The sequence below is a fragment of the Phaseolus vulgaris genome, chromosome 10 (genome assembly GCF_000499845.2).
Source record: "Phaseolus vulgaris cultivar G19833 chromosome 10, P. vulgaris v2.0, whole genome shotgun sequence".
Lineage (NCBI taxonomy): Eukaryota > Viridiplantae > Streptophyta > Magnoliopsida > Fabales > Fabaceae > Phaseolus > Phaseolus vulgaris.
Genome location: NC_023750.2, coordinates 31,373,585 through 31,390,931, shown reverse-complemented (window position 1 = coordinate 31,390,931; position 17,347 = coordinate 31,373,585). Strand labels below are relative to the sequence as shown.

The window sequence follows — 17,347 nt, the reverse complement described above, 5'->3', positions numbered from 1 at the left end:
TGTCAAAGGTAGTGTGTTTCTTGAGGGGTTCAAGGTCACTACTTTGGTGTGTGGTGTTTGTAATCTGGTTTTGATTGCTTAGTGGATTACCTAGTGGTTTCTGGGAACTGGATGTAGCTGTTGTTGTAAGAGTGAACCAGTATAAACTGCTTGTGTGCATTTCTCTTTCTCTGATATCTTTTAAATTCTGTTTTTAAGTTGTTTATAATTCTACTGGTATAAACAACCAATTGAATCGAAGAAATAACCGATTGTTTTTTTGTGTTTCAATTTAAAATAGATTGTGTTCTTGGCTAACTTGGTTCCTCTTCTGGATTTCTTCACTGAGTTTCATTAAACTTTCAAAAGTTTTCAAAAATCTCTAATAAACAATTCACCCCCCTCTTGTTTAAGGTCATATATTCTAACAGTTTTGATGTTTCAAATCCAAGATGAAGCTTGAAGTTGTGCTACTTTTGGTTTGAGTTTAGATTAGAATATTTAGAATCTTTGTAAAGATCAGTTCTTAAACCTTGCACAAAGCTTGACCAATCTGCTTTATAGAAACAAAGTGTTTTTCCAAGCAAAGGGAAAAAAACTGGTTGAATTATCGATATAATCGGTTGTTTGTCACTTAGATGGCTTAAAGATTTTGAAATTGTTTTTGACTTCGTTATGTAACTGCCTAACCAATTCAACCGGTTAAATTGTGGTTTCAACCGATTAATTGTGTGTTTTCATAACAGTGTTTTGAAAACTTGTTTTAACTATTTTGAATGTGATCAAAACTGTTTTAGCTCATTAATGTTGCCTTGAATGACTAGTTTTCAAGTGCTATAAATATAGCCTTTCTTTCAAAACAAAATAACAAGTTTTACAGAGTTTGAAATAGAGATTGAGATTTGTTTGTGAAAGAAGTTTCAAAAATTTGCAAGATTGTTGTTAAAGCTTTGCACTGGTAAAAGATCTAATCATAGGGCTTCCTGTTTTGTATAATCTCAGGTGTTTTCTATCCCTTTCAAGGTTCTTGTAATTTTACTTTCATTAACTGTAAGTGTGTGTGAAATCCTACAAAGTTACACGGTGTTCTGACTCGAGGTGTGTGGTGTTCCAAAGAGGGCGAGTGGGTCTTGTGGTTTTCAAGGTCACCTTTTTGTGGTGTGTTGGTGTAATCTGTTTTTGATTACTAGTGGAACTCAGAGGTTGTTCTGAGAACTGGATGTAGCTCAAGGTTGAGTGAACCAATATAAAACTGTTGTAAATCTCTCTATCTCTAACTCCTTATAACTATTTGTGTTAATTTTGTTTCTGCTGCTAGTATAAACAATCGATTAAAACGCAATTTCACTCGGTTAAAATTCTGTAAACAGTTTTTGTATCATTGGTTGATTGTTTTCCTTAATTGCTTATCTGTGATATTTTTAAAAAGGTTCATTCTTAATCAATCTTTGGGAAAATCTATGATAAACAATTCACCCCCTTTCTTGTTTTAGCCTTCAATTCTTACAATTGGCATCAAAAGCTAGGTTCTTGAAAAATATTCAAGTTTCTTTTTTTTTTTCTGAAAAATCTTTTACATGGCTAACAAGTTGCCTTTTGGGGAAGATGCTTCCATAAAGAGACCACCACTGTTTTTTGGTTCAATTACCAGCTTTGGAAGGTGAGAATGAAAATCTTTATGCATTCAATTGATAAGGGTATATGGGAAACAATTGAAAATGGTCCCTTTATACCTTAAGTCAAAAGAGATCAGGTTTTAATTGATAAACCTTCATCTGATTGGACTGAGGCTCAAAGTAAAAATAGCCAAATTTGACTGGATTGTGATGAATTTTTCAAGGTATCACAGTGTAGCTCAACAAAGGAAATGTGGGACATCCTTGAAGTCACAGATGAAGGGACAAACGATGCCAAGCGAGCCAAAAAGCATGCTTTTATTCAAGAGTATGAACTCTTTAGAATGCAGATGGGAGAAATCATTTGTGATGTGCAGAAAAGGTTCTCTCACATAGTGAATCACTTTATGAGTCTTGGTAAGACTTTTGACAAGGAGGAGTTGAACATCAAGATATTGAAATGTCTTCATAGAACGTAGCAGCCAAAGGTCACTGCCATCTCAGAATCGAAAGATTTAACATCAATGACTGTTGCATCATTGTTTGGTAAGCTTAGGGAGCACGAGCTCAAAATGAATAGGCTTGTTGTCCAAGAAAAAGAGGACAAACACACAAGGGGATAGCACTCAAAGCTTGCAATCACAAACAACAACAAAACTCAAGTGGAAGTGATGAAGACACCATGAGTTTGTTGTCAAGAAAATTTAGCAAGTTCTTGAAGAAAGAAAATCAAGTTTCAACGAGGTATGGTTCAAAGAAACCTAGTGATTTTAATATTAACTAGTACACTTGCTATGGTTGTGGTGAACAGGGTCATATCAAGGCATAATGCCCCAACAATGAAATCAAAGAAAGTGCAAATTTCAAAAATGAGAAAAGGGGAAAACCTAAAGAGGCATATGTGGCATGAGATGACAATGAAGTTTCATCCTCAAGCTCTTCTAATGATGAAGAAGAAAATTTGTGCCTTAGAGCATCTGTGTCCAGCAGCATGAGTTCATCATCTTCAATCAAAGGTAACAACTATTATCAAATGCTTAAAGTTTTCAATGAAATTCATGAAGAGGCTAACCGATTGGCACTTTCTCACAACCGGTTGAAAGACTTAAATAACTGGCTAGAAAACAGAATCAAATATCTGGAAGAAGAGTTGGGAAAAGCAAAAGAAGATTTTGAAAACCTTGATTTAATTTACAAAAACTCATCTTCCAGTTGTGAGTCAAAAGTTTGTGAAAAATGTGAAAATCTTGAAAGAAATATTCACTATCTTTTGAAAACCTTAAACAAACTTACAACTGGAAAATCTAACTTTGAAGATGCTATTGCATCTCAAAATTGTGTTTTTGGAAAAGCTGGTTTAGGTTTTTTTCCTCAAAGCAAAGGAAATGGGATTTCAAAACCTTTTTCAACTGTACCAGAAAAACAATCGGTTAAAAGGTTGATTCAACCGGTTGTTACATGCTTCTATTGCATGAAGAAAGGTCATTCAGTTAGGTACTGCAGGTTTCGTAAATTTGTTGTGCCTAAAGGGGTCATTAAATGGATTCTCATATGTTTTGATGGTTCCAAAGACAAGTTTAACACAAAGGGTCCCAAGTTTTTTAAGGGATCAAACCTTGTGATTTAACAAGTTTTGTTTTGCAGAGTTTTTACTCTACTTGAAGGGTCAGAAAGAACAGGATCTCAACAAGATTTGTGTACAAGTCAAAGCCTTATCCTGATTCTATGATCTGCTTCCATTTGTGTAACTGTAATCTGAGGATAATTTTCTTGTTCTTCTTTTTGTTGAAACATTGACTCTTAAATCCAATTCAATGATTGTTCTCTATGCCTGGATTATAATTACCTTGTATTTCATTTGTTCCTTATACAATTTGTGTGCATTATAAACCTTGATATTTGAATATAGCATGGTTGTTTGAAAATCTGTTTTTCTCAAAACTTTTCATCAGTGCAGAATTTCAACCGATTGTTTTTCGAAACAACCGATTGTTTTCTCTCTGTCAGCACTGGGCAAATCTGTTTTTAATTTCTAAGTTCTGATTTGTAATTATGTTCAAACCCAGTGATATTTATGGTCAATATTGTACTAATTACATGTTTGAATACAATTTTCTTCTGCTATAACCGCTCTTAATAAATCTGATTCTTCTTATCTTGGAAATTAAAGTTGCTTTTAAAGTTTGGTCAAATCAACATGTGAGTATTTGTACTTTTTGTTTGACTGACAAAAACAGCTTTATGGTTCAGATTTGATTCATTTTTCTGTTTTGAAAACAACCCACTTTGACCAAGACTTATGGCTATATAAGGATTGCTATTAGCTGTTGTATTACACACAAACAACCTGTTGTTCTTCTTTTTCTTCTGCTCTAAAGATTTCTCTGCAGTGTGCAAAAGTTCCTCTCTGAATTAAGCTATGGCTGGAACTCCTCCATCTGCTAAAAGAATGAAAACCAGGGTTGTTAGGAGTGGTGAAAAGCTTGAACGGTGGTTTTCTAGAGAATCAGAATTGATTGACAAATACCTACATGAAACTAGTAGGAAAAGTGTCAATACACCCAAGCTTGTCTACTTTACATGTATGAAATAGAAAAATCCGAATATTGTGAGGAGCCTACTCAAGGAACAAAGGCTGAAACGTTTCCTTGAACTCACTAGAAACATATATCCAGATTTGGTGAAGGTATTTTATACTAACCTTCAATTCAAAGGTGACTCACTTGTTTCTCATGTGAAAGGTGTAGAAATGGTCATCACAAATGATGTACGGACTGATGTGGCTGGACTGAAATTCTCTGGGTTGAGGATCAACAGAGGAAACCTAAGAATTGTTGAAGAGTTCAAATCAATGCAGTTCTACAAAGGTTGTCTCAAGAATCCCCTCTTCAAAGTGAGGAATTTTTCAGTTGGAAGGTTAAAGCTTGATGAAAGGCTCATAGCCTTCATAGTGTCATGGATCATCACACCTAGGGGGAGCTATCACTCCATTCCCTATGAGGAAGATCTACTGCTGATCTATTGCATCCTGAATAAAGTGAAGATCAATTGGATCCACACCATCAAGGAGCATATGCAAAAATCCATGAGGTTATGCAATTTCCACTATCCCTATGCAATTATAATCTCTAAATTTCTTCACTATTTTGAAGTGGATATAGAAGGGGAGCTAGTTGAAATTATCAAGCCCTCAAGTGAGATTAACAATGGATCCCTAAGCAAAATGGGGTTTACTAAAATTGGTGGGAGATGGGTGAGCAAGGATGGTGATCAAGCAGGCCCAAGTGGAACCAATGATGAGGATGAACCTGAAGATGCAGCAACTCAAGCTGAACCTACTGCTGAGACTCAGAAGGCTGGTCCTAATGATGCTTACATGGGAGAAAGGATGACCACAATGTCTGCTTTTGAAAGATTGATGGTCAACCGCATGGACTCATTTGCTGAGAATCAAAGGAATCTGTACCGCCCTGGTAGTCGGGAGTGATGACGTGGCATCCAGCTACAGTATGGGCGTGTTGACAAGGCGCCAGGTTGGCAGAAGGGAAGGAAGTCGGGGGGCTTGCGTAGTCGCCAGTTGTCAAGTTGGCGTGTTCCGATCTCCAGCTTACCAGAGTCGGCGATCACCAGGTTGAAGATGAAGTCGCCAGATGTAGATTCAGGCGACCTAGTTATTGGAGATCGCCAGAGCAAGCACATCGCCGAAGATGAAGGAGAAGCAGATTATGAAGGCGGCCGGCGAGACCACAGGGAAGGTGTATGAAGGCCTCTAACTCGCCAGTACCAGTAGAGATCGCACTCCCAAGTTAGCTATGCACTGGGCAGTACCATGCATAAGTAACTTAGCCAAAATGAGAGTAGAAGCAGCGCCAAGTCAAGGAGCCTCCAGATGATGACACGTGTACAGTCGGATGCGAGCCACGTGTCCAAGTCTGTAACTTCCAGGAGAGAGAAAGCCACCAGGTATATAAGAGTTCTCAACAAACTTTCTGAGGTACGCACGTTCAGTTTATACACTTTACGCTTGCGAGTGATAGAGCTGACTGTGAGAGAGGATTTGCACGGTTCTTGTTCTCTTAGTATTTGGTGATACCGTCACTGACTTGAGCGTTGGAGTGCGATCGGCCGCAGCGGCGCCGTACTGTTTCTTTGCAGGTTCTTGAGGTAGATCCCGAAGAGGAACGGAGGTTCGAAGCGGTGCGCACGTCGATCCTTTGACGAGGCAGTTTCCAGCGTTCCGGTCAACAGGCAGGATCAGAATCTGCATGATTTGTGTGAGTCAAGGTTCAATCACATGGATTCATGTTTTTCAACCCTGGATGAACACATTGAAGAGGTTCAGAATCAGATTATGGAACTACAATTTGAAAGGGAGAACAGTCATTCCTTCAAAATTTTCTGGTTTAAATTTCTGAACAATTTTATTTTTTTCTTTTATGCCGTTTTAATCCTTTCTTTTGTCTATTTAATAAGACAAATAGGGGGAGAAGTTTTGGGTTCTGTAATGTTCTTATTACTGCGTTGAACATTGCTGCTATAATTGTTTAACTAGATTAATTTTGAACTTCTTAAACTGTTGAAACTCTGATACAAAATTTCAACTGGTTATTCCTACAAAATAATCGATTGTTTATCTGAACAATTTTATTTTTTTCTTTTATGCCGTTTTAATCCTTTCTTTTGTCTATTTGATAAGACAAATAGGGGGGGAAGTCTTGGGTTATGTAATGTTCTTATTACTGCTTTGAACATTGCTGCTATAATTTTTTAACTAGATTAATTTTGAACTTCTTAAACTATTGAAACTCTGATACAAAATTTCAACTGGTTATTCCCACAAAATAACCGATTGTTTATCTGTGTTTGCACCTATGTATGTTAACTGGTTTCTCATCTGATTTGGCTTATGTTCCTCTCTTGAAATCACTTAGTGGGAACTGGTTTCTGGTGCTTATTTGATTAGAATAGATTACCCCGTGTTTTTATGTTTGCTCATGAATGCAGGTTATACAAATTCTAAACAAGAACATTCCAGAAAGCATCCCAAGGATTTGTCTCCATCAAATAGGGGGAAATAGTTGAGCATGTGAGCTTTGATGTTTCAAATCCAAGATGAAGCTTGAAGTTGTGCTACTTTTGGTTTGGGTTTAGATTAAAGTATTTAGAATCTTTGTAAAGATCAGTTCTTAAGCCTTGCACAAAGCTTGACCAATCTGCTTTAAAGAAACAAAGTGTTTTTCCAAGCAAAGGGAAAACAAGCGGTTGAATTATCGATATAATTGGTTGTTTATCACTTAGCTGGCTTAAAGGTTTTAAAACTGTTTTTGACTTGGTTATGTAACTGCCTAACCAATTCAACCAGTGAAATCGTGGTTTCAACCGGTTAATTGTGTGTTTTCATAACAGTGTTTTGAAAACCTGTTTTAACTGTTTTGAATGTGATCAAAATTGTTTTAGCTCATTAATGCTGCCTTGAACGACTAGTTTTCAAGTGCTATAAATATAGCATTTCTTTCACAACAAAATAACAAGTTTTACAGAGTTTGAAATAGAGATTGAGATTTGTTTGTGAAAGAAGTTTCAAAAGATTTGCAAGATTGCTATTAAAGCTTTGCACTGGTACAAGATTTGATCATAGGGCTTCCTGTTTTGTATAATCTCAAGTGTTTTTTATCCCTTTCAAGGTTCTTGTAATTGTACTTTCATTAACTGTAAACGTGTGTGAAGTCCTGCAAAGTCAGAGGGTGTTCTGACTTGAGGTGTGTGGTGTTGCAAAGAGGGTGAGTGGGTCTTGTGGTTTTCAAGGTCACCTCTTTGTGGTGTGTTGGTGTAATCTGGATTTGATTACTAGTGGAACTCAGAGGTTGTTCTGAGAATTGGATGTAGCTCAAGGTTGAGTGAACCAGTATAAAACTCTTGTGTAAATATCTCTATCTCTAACTCCTTATAACTGTTTGTGTTAATTTTGTTTCTGCTGTTGGTATAAACAATCGATTAAAATGCAACTTCACTCGGTTAAAATTCTGTAAACAGTTTTTGTATCATTTGTCGATTGCTTTCCTTAATTGATTATCTGTGATAGTTTGATAAATGTTCATTCTTAATCAATCTTTAAGAAAATCTTTGATAAACAATTCCCCCCCCCCCCCCCGTCTTGTTTTAGCCATCAATTCTTTCAAGGGAAACGGGCCTAGAATATCAATTCCCCATGTGTGGAAAGGCCATGGGTTGTGGATCGATCGCAACCCTCCCAATCGACGTGCTGTTGCCATTGTTTGCACCACTGCTTGTATTTTGTGAAGTCCTTTCTTGTGGTCGGCCAGTAGTACCCTGCTCGAACCGCTTTCAATGAGAGAGCTCGTCCCCCGATATGACTCCCACAGATACCTTCATGGAGCTCAGTCATGATACATGTGCACTGTTCACCGCTCACACAGGAGAAGATAGGGTAAGCGTAGCCATGCCTAAACAATTTTCCATCCACCAGGGTATATCTGCCTGCATTCTTCTTAACGATTTTGGCCTCCGTTAGCTCCTGTGGGAGTAGGCCATCAGCTAGGTATCGCGTATAAGGTGTCATCCAAGTTTCACTCACGTCGACCAAGCAAATGTCTGACGACTCTCTTGCTGAATAGTCATATACACTTACCTTGGGCACCCTAAGGAATTCTTAAGTCAACGATCGGTGCCCTCTTCTCCCGCCCTTCAAGGCACTCACTTGTTGGACCTCCTCCGCAACCTGTGGAGGTCCTGACCACCTTTATGGTTTCCTGGATGACTGGCCTCTATAGGGTCCCCTTGCCTGAGCTGGCAAGCTTGGCCAGTAAGTCGGCTCGGGCATTGTGCTCCCTAGGAACGTGCACCAACTCGAACATAGCGAAGGTCTCCTTTAAGAACATGACATAGTCACTCTTTACCAGCAGACTTCGAGCGCCCATCTCTTTGGCTAGAAACATTCCTGCCACCAATGCTTCGTACTCAACTTGGTTGTTGTTGGCTTTGAAAGCGAATCTCAGGGCCTGTTCGATTAGTAATCCGTTTGGTCCCTCCAGGATGATACCAACTCCAATGCCCTGCTGGTTAGACGACCCATCCACGAAGAGGACCCATTGGAAGTCTCTACTGTCTAGCTGGGTGGCTACCGAGGACAACTCTACTACGAAATCAGCGTAGACTTGACCCTTGTTAGGTCCTCTAGGCTCATAGTGTTTATCAAACTCGGACAGCTCGACCTCCCAGCGCACCATCCAACCCGCCATATCAGGTTTCTGCAAAACCTTGTGGATGGGAAGGTCAGCCATCACGATCACTGTGAAGCTCTGGAAATAGTGGCGGAGCCTCCAAGCTACAAATACCACTGCTAAGGTCGCCTTCTCAATGGCCTGGTAGCGCACCTCAGGCCCCTGCAACACTTTGCTAACAAAATACACGGGCCTCTGGACGTGATCTTGCACCTGTACTATGACCAAGCTGATCGCTCGATCTGTGACAACGAAGTACAGACAAAGGGGATTACCTGGCAGCGGTTTGCATAGAACAGGCGGGCTGGCGAAGTATTCCTTCAGCTTGAGGAACGCTTCTTCGCATTCGCTGGTCCACACAAAATGATTGCTCTTCCTCAAGCATTGAAAATAAGGATGCCTCTGGTCTCCTCCAACTAACAAAAACCGGGACAGGGCGCCAATTCATCCTGTCAACTGCTGCACCTCCTTCACCGAGGTCGGGCTCCTCATTGCAATGATCATCACACACTTCTCGAGGTTTGCTTCTATTGTAATGAATAGCTTCTCTAAATCAACAATGTGTTGGTCCTTCTCCTTGGAGGTGACAACCATGTTATCCACATACGCCTACACATTTCGCCCAATCATGGGGGCGATAATCCTATCCATCAACCTCTGGTAGGTTGCGCCAACATTCTTGAGCCCAAAGGGCATCACCTTATAACAGTAACTGGAGAGCTCTGCCATGAAAGCAATCTTGCTCTCATCCCGAGAGTGCATATGGATTTGGTTATACCCCGAGAAGGCATCCAAAACGCTAAGAAGTCGGCAACCCGACGCGCTGTTCACCAAGGCGTCGATACTGGGCAGCGGATATGAATCCTTGGAACGAGCCTTGTTCACATTCGTGAAATCGACGCACATTCTCCACCTTCCATTGGCCTTCTTTACTAATACTATGTTTGCTAGCCACTCAGGGTATTGGATTTCCCTTATGTGACTAGCGTTCAGCAACTTCTAAGTTTCTTGCTTGATGACCAGACGTCTCTCTTCGTTGAATTTCCTTCGCCTTTTGTATGACAGGCCTGACCTTCGGGTTCATTGTGAGTCAATGACACAAAAAGTCAGGGTCGATGTCGGGCATGTTTGAGGCAGACCACGCAAAGGCGTTCTGAAGCCGGGCTATGACTTCGGTGATCTGGTTCTGCATCTCTTAGCTCAGGGACTTGCCAAGCTTAAACATCCTCCCCTATCTCTCTTTCTTCAACCTCACCGGCGGGCTCGGGTTGCTTATCCATGGCGGCCTCCACACGATCGGCTTCTTCCACCACTTGAGGCTGGGCGGCGACCACACATACTCCTCTTTTAGCTTTTCGATTATTCTCATAGCATTTCTTCGCCGCCTTCTGGTCGGACTTGATAGTAATTACCCCTCCACTGAGCGAGGGCAACTTCATTTTCATATGCCTCGTTGAGGCCACTGCTCCTAACCTGTTCAGGGTCGGCTTGCCCAGGAGAATGTTGTAAGTTGATGGAGCCTTAACGACGAGGTACCTGATATTGATGTTACGAGATGAGGTGCCATCTATGAAAGTCGTTCTTAACTAAACATGCCCCCTCACCTCTACCGGGTCTCCTGCGAAACCATACAGGCAATCGTCGTATGGTTTCAACTGTCGAGTGACAACTGTAACTTGTTGAAGGTTGACCAGAACATTACATCGGTCGAGCTCCCTTGGTCGATGAGGACTCGATGTACCCTTCTCCCTACTGTGACTACCAATATCACCACAAGGTCTGATGGAGGAGGGCCAAGCTCAGCACACCATGGAAGACAAGATCCAAGCCTAGACCGTTTAGAGCCATGTGGGGAGCGTCTAGACTCAAGTATGGAGCGTCTAGCACAAGATGAGGGGCGGCTACAAAAGGAGCGTCTAGGAGGAAGCCTAGACCATCTAGGACCTATCACTAGGTCCATGGCCAAGCATCTCCACGCACAATTGGGTCAAGCAACGGATGGGAGGGAGAAGAACTTGTACATGCTACATGGAGGCCCATTAGGGGTGGCTTAGTAGTTAGTGTAGTGTTAGAAAGCATAAACTTGTCTCTTTTGTTTTTAACCTAGCTAGCTCACGTTTTCTAGAATATTCTCACTAGGAACGGCCATGTGCTCCATGTGCCATGTGCCTTCACATTTCCATTTGATTTTGCTTGCATTTCATCTTCACTTAGCTTAGCATTTACGGCCTCCTTAGCCTATAAAAGGAGAAGCCCATCACTTGTATTTTCAAGATTAATGAGAGTAATGTTATGCTGCCCATATTGTGCCATACATTGCCTTTGCCTAGTTTCTAGGTCCTAATCTTCTCTTCACCATCTACCAAGAGGGCTGGCCGAACCTCCCTTTTTCCATACACTTCATGCACCTTCAAGATCACCATAACTCCTAGGAGGATCTTGCCCACTTTCACCATAGCTTCCGCACCATATTCACATACATCCAAGAAGAGCTCCATGAGAATGCCATCAAGGTCATTATCATGTAGGACCACATCCTACAAACCAGCCTTGGTGAAATAGAGATCGGGCTCGGCCGACTGGTCAGGTTCCCTTGCTTCTATTGCCATCACTTCTCTAGCATACTTCTTTCGTTGGGAGGCTGTACATCCCCCCCTGAAAATGCCCCAGAGATCATGTTGACTTCATCATGGACTGCCACCTCGTGCCCCTGATCCTCTGTTGGAGTCACCTCCTTCGAGTCTTCCTATCCTTCCTCCAGATACTTCTTCAGGAAGTCGTCCCTCACCAACTCAACCAATTGGTATCCAAGGGCTATACAATTCTCCACGTTATGCCCAAAAGCCTTGTGGAACTCACACCAGGTGCCCTTGCAGGGCCCCAAATTCCTGTTAGACTTTGGGGGGAACTTCAACTTGTCAGCCACGCCCGGGATAGCGATCAATTCCTTGTAATTCATCTTGAACTTATGTCAATAGGGCAGATCTCCCTTTGTTCTTGACCTAGTCTGATGCCTTTTTCGTTTCATAGGGTGCATGTCGGGTTAGCGATCTCTTCTCCGTTGCAGCTTTGTGTACTCTCATGGTTTGAGCACAACTGCCCTATCGAGGCTTACTCGGCCCAATGCTCCCATGTTTTACCGTTACCTCTTCCTCAACGTCGATGAGGGCAACACCTCGTCGCCGGATCTCGTTAAACGTCTTCGCCTGATTTTTATCAAAGAATCGTTGAACGATCCTGACAGAATTCCCTGCCCAAAGGTGTGCACCATCAGAGCCTCGTCCTTAGTGTGGAGCTTTACCACCAACGCCGCAAACCGGTTCAGGAAGTCCTTCAAGGGCTCTCCCTGATACTGTTTCACCTTGAAGAGGTCGAAAGAGACGGGGGGTGGAGCTCGATTGACTATGAATTGTTCCCTGAACAATGTAGAGAACTGATCGAACGAGGTTATGTGTCCATCCGGGAGACCAATGAACCAATCCAATGTTGTGCCTACGAACGTCCCCATGAACAGTTTACAATGCATGGTGTCTGTTCCTCCTGAGATCATCATCTGAGTATGGAAACTCGTGATGTGGGCCTCCGGGTCTTCGGTACCTGTGAAAGTAATTTTGGGTTTTATGAAATTTGTTGGTATCACGAAATTCATAATAGCCTGGGAGAACGGCATGGGGCGAACCCTAACTAGAATAGACGGGCTCCGCTCCCCAGTTCCTCATTGGCCCTGACTCTTCGTTGTTGGTCCGCGACGCATCCAGCTCAACCCTAAATTGGTCTTGCCTAAGTGCTTGCTCGGCTCAAACCTCAGCCAAAATCCTCTCCTGATCAGCCTTGGACGCTGCCACTCTCTCCTGGAGAGTGTGGACTGTCTCCATGAGCTGCTGCAGGGTGAAGGTTTCACCTCCTTCCTGTCCAAATGGACCTTGTTGAGTATTCCTCATATCGCCTAGTAGCTTGATTACAACTGTGGATGGGACCTGGCTTTATCGGGTCCCATGGTGGGCGCCAAATGTTCTTTCCGGTTGACTTGGTCGCCGGTTGACTCTGGGAACAAGCTGTGGGTCTGTCTGCCTCTGCTAGAATTTGCTCTTTCCTTCGAATGTTGGAACGCGGCTCCATTTGAAACAGAGGGGGCCCTACTTGTTGATTGCACTCCGACGATCAAGTCAGAACAGGGCTTATAGAAACAATAAGAAGTAAGTAAGTAGCTTCAATCTTGGAAATAGTGTACCTTTACAAGCGATCTCAAGTCCCTTTTATAGACTACTTTTAGGTTACCTCTTGTAATAACCTTCTCTCACGAAAACCTTATCTCAAGTGAAAGCGTGTTTGATGGGAGGAGTCTGTTACAATGCGCACAATCTTAGTACGGCAACTGCACAAAATCTTCTCTACTTGGATTGCATAAATCTTAACAAAATGACCGCCAGGGTACCAACTCATGTACCAGCATCAGGGGTCCAATTTGTCCATTGTAGGTGTACAAGCCTTTACGTATCATGCATGAAGCTTATTCCTCAAAACCCTAGCGCTCTTGGGCTTAGACGTTATAAAGAATGTTTTACTTGTGCTAGACCCAAATTTACTAAACACACCATTAGGCTCATTCACACTCTTTCGTTGACCAGGCCTTATACGCGTTAAGTATATGGATGAACCTCAACACAGACATACCTGGAGCCCACTCACATGGCCCATCAACTCGACCAGACTACCGAGTTGACCTGCTTGACACAGGAGTCGATGTCCAATCACCAAGCGCTGATCAGTGCAATAAATTAGTTAAAGTTATAAGAGATTAATCTGAATTTAATGAACAAAAGAGTTAGCTGTAACAATATTTATATCATATGTTTTTATTCAACTAAATATTGTAGTGTTTAACTTTAATTTTTTTTAGGTTTCCTTATTTAATCTCACTTAATAACGTATGAAATTTATAATTATTAATACGTAGGAAAGGAGTTTTAGCGTGGGATTCTCCGGAGAATGTTGACGGATGATTGATTGTGTTGTATGGAAGGATAAAGTGAATCACATGTCAAGTTTTGATGTCTATCTTGTTTCATTGCATTGTGGAGTTATGACTTCACACCATGAAGAAGACGTGGATCTGCTTTTTCGTAGTACAATTAAAGATGTAGTTCGGTGATGTAATATAAAAGAAAGAACAAGTCAAAATAAAATAAATTGAGCTATCTAATTTTAGTAATCAACTAAATATCTAAATTAAGGATGAAAGATAAATGTTTAGACTTTTGGGTTTGTAGTTAAATTATTTATGTAAATAAATTTTTAAAATTTGTACCTGTTTATTTATAAGTTCTTTCGGATTAAATATTTTAAAAAGGTATTTATGTATATATCAAATATATAAATATACATTTTTTATGAACCGATTTAAATAAAATCCTTAGTCTGAATCTATTAACTAGATACTATTTTTTTAAGTATCGATTTTGAATATTTATTATGTAGTAATTTGTTTCATTGATCAAGAATATAAAAAATAAAGTATAGCTTATAAATGTTGGATAAAAAACAATAAGAGTATGAAAATAGATAAGTAAACATTTGAAAGAAATTATAGAAAATAATACAGTAAATCTCAATATCTTTTAAATTTATTTAGTTTAAACATATTTTTTGTCTTTATAATTTTATAAATATCCAACTTGATGCCTATAAAAAAAGGTAATAAAACATTTAATTTTTCAATTTTAATTTAACATTAATATATCATCTAATTTCGCTAATGTATTTTAACTTAAGAAGAATATAAATGGTAACATTTCATTATAAACTTTAACATCAATTTTTATTCCAATATTAATATATAAATAGTAGATAAGGTGATTCCAAAACATGTCAACCTAAGAAAAAATAATGATAAAATAATGATAGTGATGTTTATCAATATCAAAAGATTTTATTATCATTGCTAAATATAAACGAGATTTAAACTCTAAACTTAGTTGTTTAGGCTACTCTCTAGAGTTTCTTTGTTTTTTTGTTTTTAATTGGCATGAGTTTGGTCTAGTCCTCTTATTTTTTTTGTTTTTTTCATGCTATTTTTTATGTGATGGTACATGATGTCTAACATGAGTTGTAATAAGAATAAATAAATTTTGTTTTATTCTTTTTTCTCATGTTTTTATTTTTTATGCTATTTTTCATGTGATGACACATGATGTCTAACATGAGTTTTAATAAAAATAAATAAAATCTTCCTTTTTTATTTATTTCTCGCTAAATATATCTTATTCATTTTTATCAGTTTGACTCTAACTCATCTTCTCATTTAAATAAGGTATAATATTTATTTATTTTTATGTAAAGGCGATAGATATTAAAATTACAAATATTTGCTAGGTTTCATATATTTTTTTAATGATGTAAAAAATGTTGCCTACTTAAAAGTAATAATGTTATGTATTTTAATAAAAAAAAATACTTAATTTTTTAAATAATTAATGAAGATGTTCTCGCCGGTTGACTCGCTCGTCGGTTGACTCGAACGGTAACCTCTGGCCTGCCTGTCTCCACCTGAGAATCGAACTTTCTTGGTTGAAGAATCTCTCACCTGCAAAGACAAAGGGCGCCTTGACGGTCGTTTGCACTCTGACGCTCAAGTCAGTACTGGGGCAAAGAAACAATAAGTGTATAAAGTAGTTCCAGTCTTAGAAATCGTGTACCTTACTAAGGTTCTTAGCACCCTTTATATAGGTTGTAACTAGGGTTTACTTTTGTTCTATTACCCATGTCTAGGGTTCCTTGGAGAATGTCTCTGCGCCGCTATTACGCAATCTTAACATAACCTGGCACATAAGACTTCCCTTAACTGGAGTGCAACGACTAATAGAATGACCACCAAGGTACCAACTCATGCACCAATGTTGCGGGGCCATCTGTTCTATAGGTGCCCTAAGTATTCACATGCCATGCATGCAGGCTACCTTTGGAAACCCTAATCCTAATGGGCCTTAGCGCCTCCAAGGCTTCTTTACTTGTGTCGTGCCCGAATGTGCCATACACCCCACATGCATGGATCCCTCATGACTTAGGCTTTCTTATATCTGAGTGTTTCATCTGATAACTGATATGATTTCGGGGGCCCACCTTATGTGGCCCCTCTTTACTACCTGACGCTGATGTTTGAGGTCTTCACTGGAGTCGATGACCGAGGACTGGTCGGTACATAAGCCCCCCAGTCTCGAGCTGTAACTTGTTTTAGCAAAGAGACTAAGTGATCGCCCTAGGCGACCTATGTGGCTCTAGGTGATAGGACGTGAACAGTGCACCAAAGTGACGTCTCACCATACTTTTTTAAACAGCGTACACGTGGCAAGATCAACGGCTAAGACCCGTTGCCGCTTGCACTTCTTCGTATACGTTAAACCTTTCAAAACTCCTACGCTCCTTCACTATTTCATTACTTAGCATTTCTCAAGCATTTCATATTCTCAAAACTCTTCGAACCTTTCAACCTTCGAACCCTAACTTATTCAAAGGTATGATTTTTAATTCATGATTACTCTTGCTTTATGTTTCCGATGCTCATAACATGCCGTAACTGTTCTGGGACTGTTTATGTTTTCTGCATTTTACGCTTTCTCTGTTCTTCGTTTCGAGTCTCTATTTCTCTAGTTTTCCTTAGCCACTCCATCATCTTCTTTTGAACCCTCGTTTTTCTTCCTTTTTTTCTCTCTTTTTAACTTTCTTATCGAGATGGACAGAACAAAAACCACATTGAACCCTCCACCTTTTGTTAATTACAAAACCCTCTACCACTGGGCACCAAAGGAACTTCTAGCCGAGATTTCCCTAATGAAAACCTTCAAAGACATCGACACGTACAAGCAGGGCGAATCTCACGACAAGTTCCATGTCTTCGGGAAGGAACTCTATTTCTCTAGTTCTGCCTTGTCGGGAAGGCATTCCCGTTTGCGATGATGATCGTGCGGACCCTGGCAAGCCCTTCTTCTTTATGTACACCATTGTCTTCAAGGGGCTCAAACTCTTCTCTAATTCACGGGGTTTGAGCGCGCTCTACTTACCGAGATTAACGTGGCCCCGACCCAGCTGCATCCTAACCGCTGGGCATTCGTGCGAGCCTTTGCAATCCTTTGCAACCACCTTGGCCATCCACCTTCTGTAAACGTCTTCCTCTATTTCTTTGAGGCTAAGAATCCAGGAAAGAAGTTGTGGATGAGCTTCAACGGGGTGGTAGGGAGAGTCCTCATGACCTTTTTCCAGCAATCATACCAGAGCTTTAAGAAGAAGTTCTTGAAGATATGTTGCAGCATTCACAACCCCACTTTACTAGGTGGGTTCCCGCTCTACTGGGTGGAGAAGCCTGGAATAAAAAAACCTAGGAGTCTCGAGGACCTGACCCCGCCCGATCGTGAGATGTGCCAACTCCTTTCGGGCTTAGGAGTGGTGTTTGACACCGCTAAACTGATCAAGCTCGAGTTCTACCCCAAAGCTCTTAAGAGCTATATTGGTACCTTT

General features: G+C 40.4%; 1 protein-coding gene across 1 annotated transcript; it reads right to left on the bottom strand.

Moving 5' to 3' along the window:
• Nucleotides 1-8,380: 8,380 nt before the first annotated feature.
• Nucleotides 8,381-8,896, bottom strand: LOC137817905 (uncharacterized). Its single transcript, XM_068621129.1, has one exon. The coding sequence runs from the start codon at nt 8,894-8,896 to the stop codon at nt 8,381-8,383; it is 516 nt and encodes a 171-aa protein (XP_068477230.1).
• Nucleotides 8,897-17,347: the final 8,451 nt, after the last annotated feature.

What these genes read in the sequence shown, in the direction of transcription:
- LOC137817905 (XM_068621129.1), bottom strand. Translation starts at nt 8,896, where the DNA reads ATGGCTGACCTTCCCATCCACAAGGTTTTGCAGAAACCTGATATGGCG.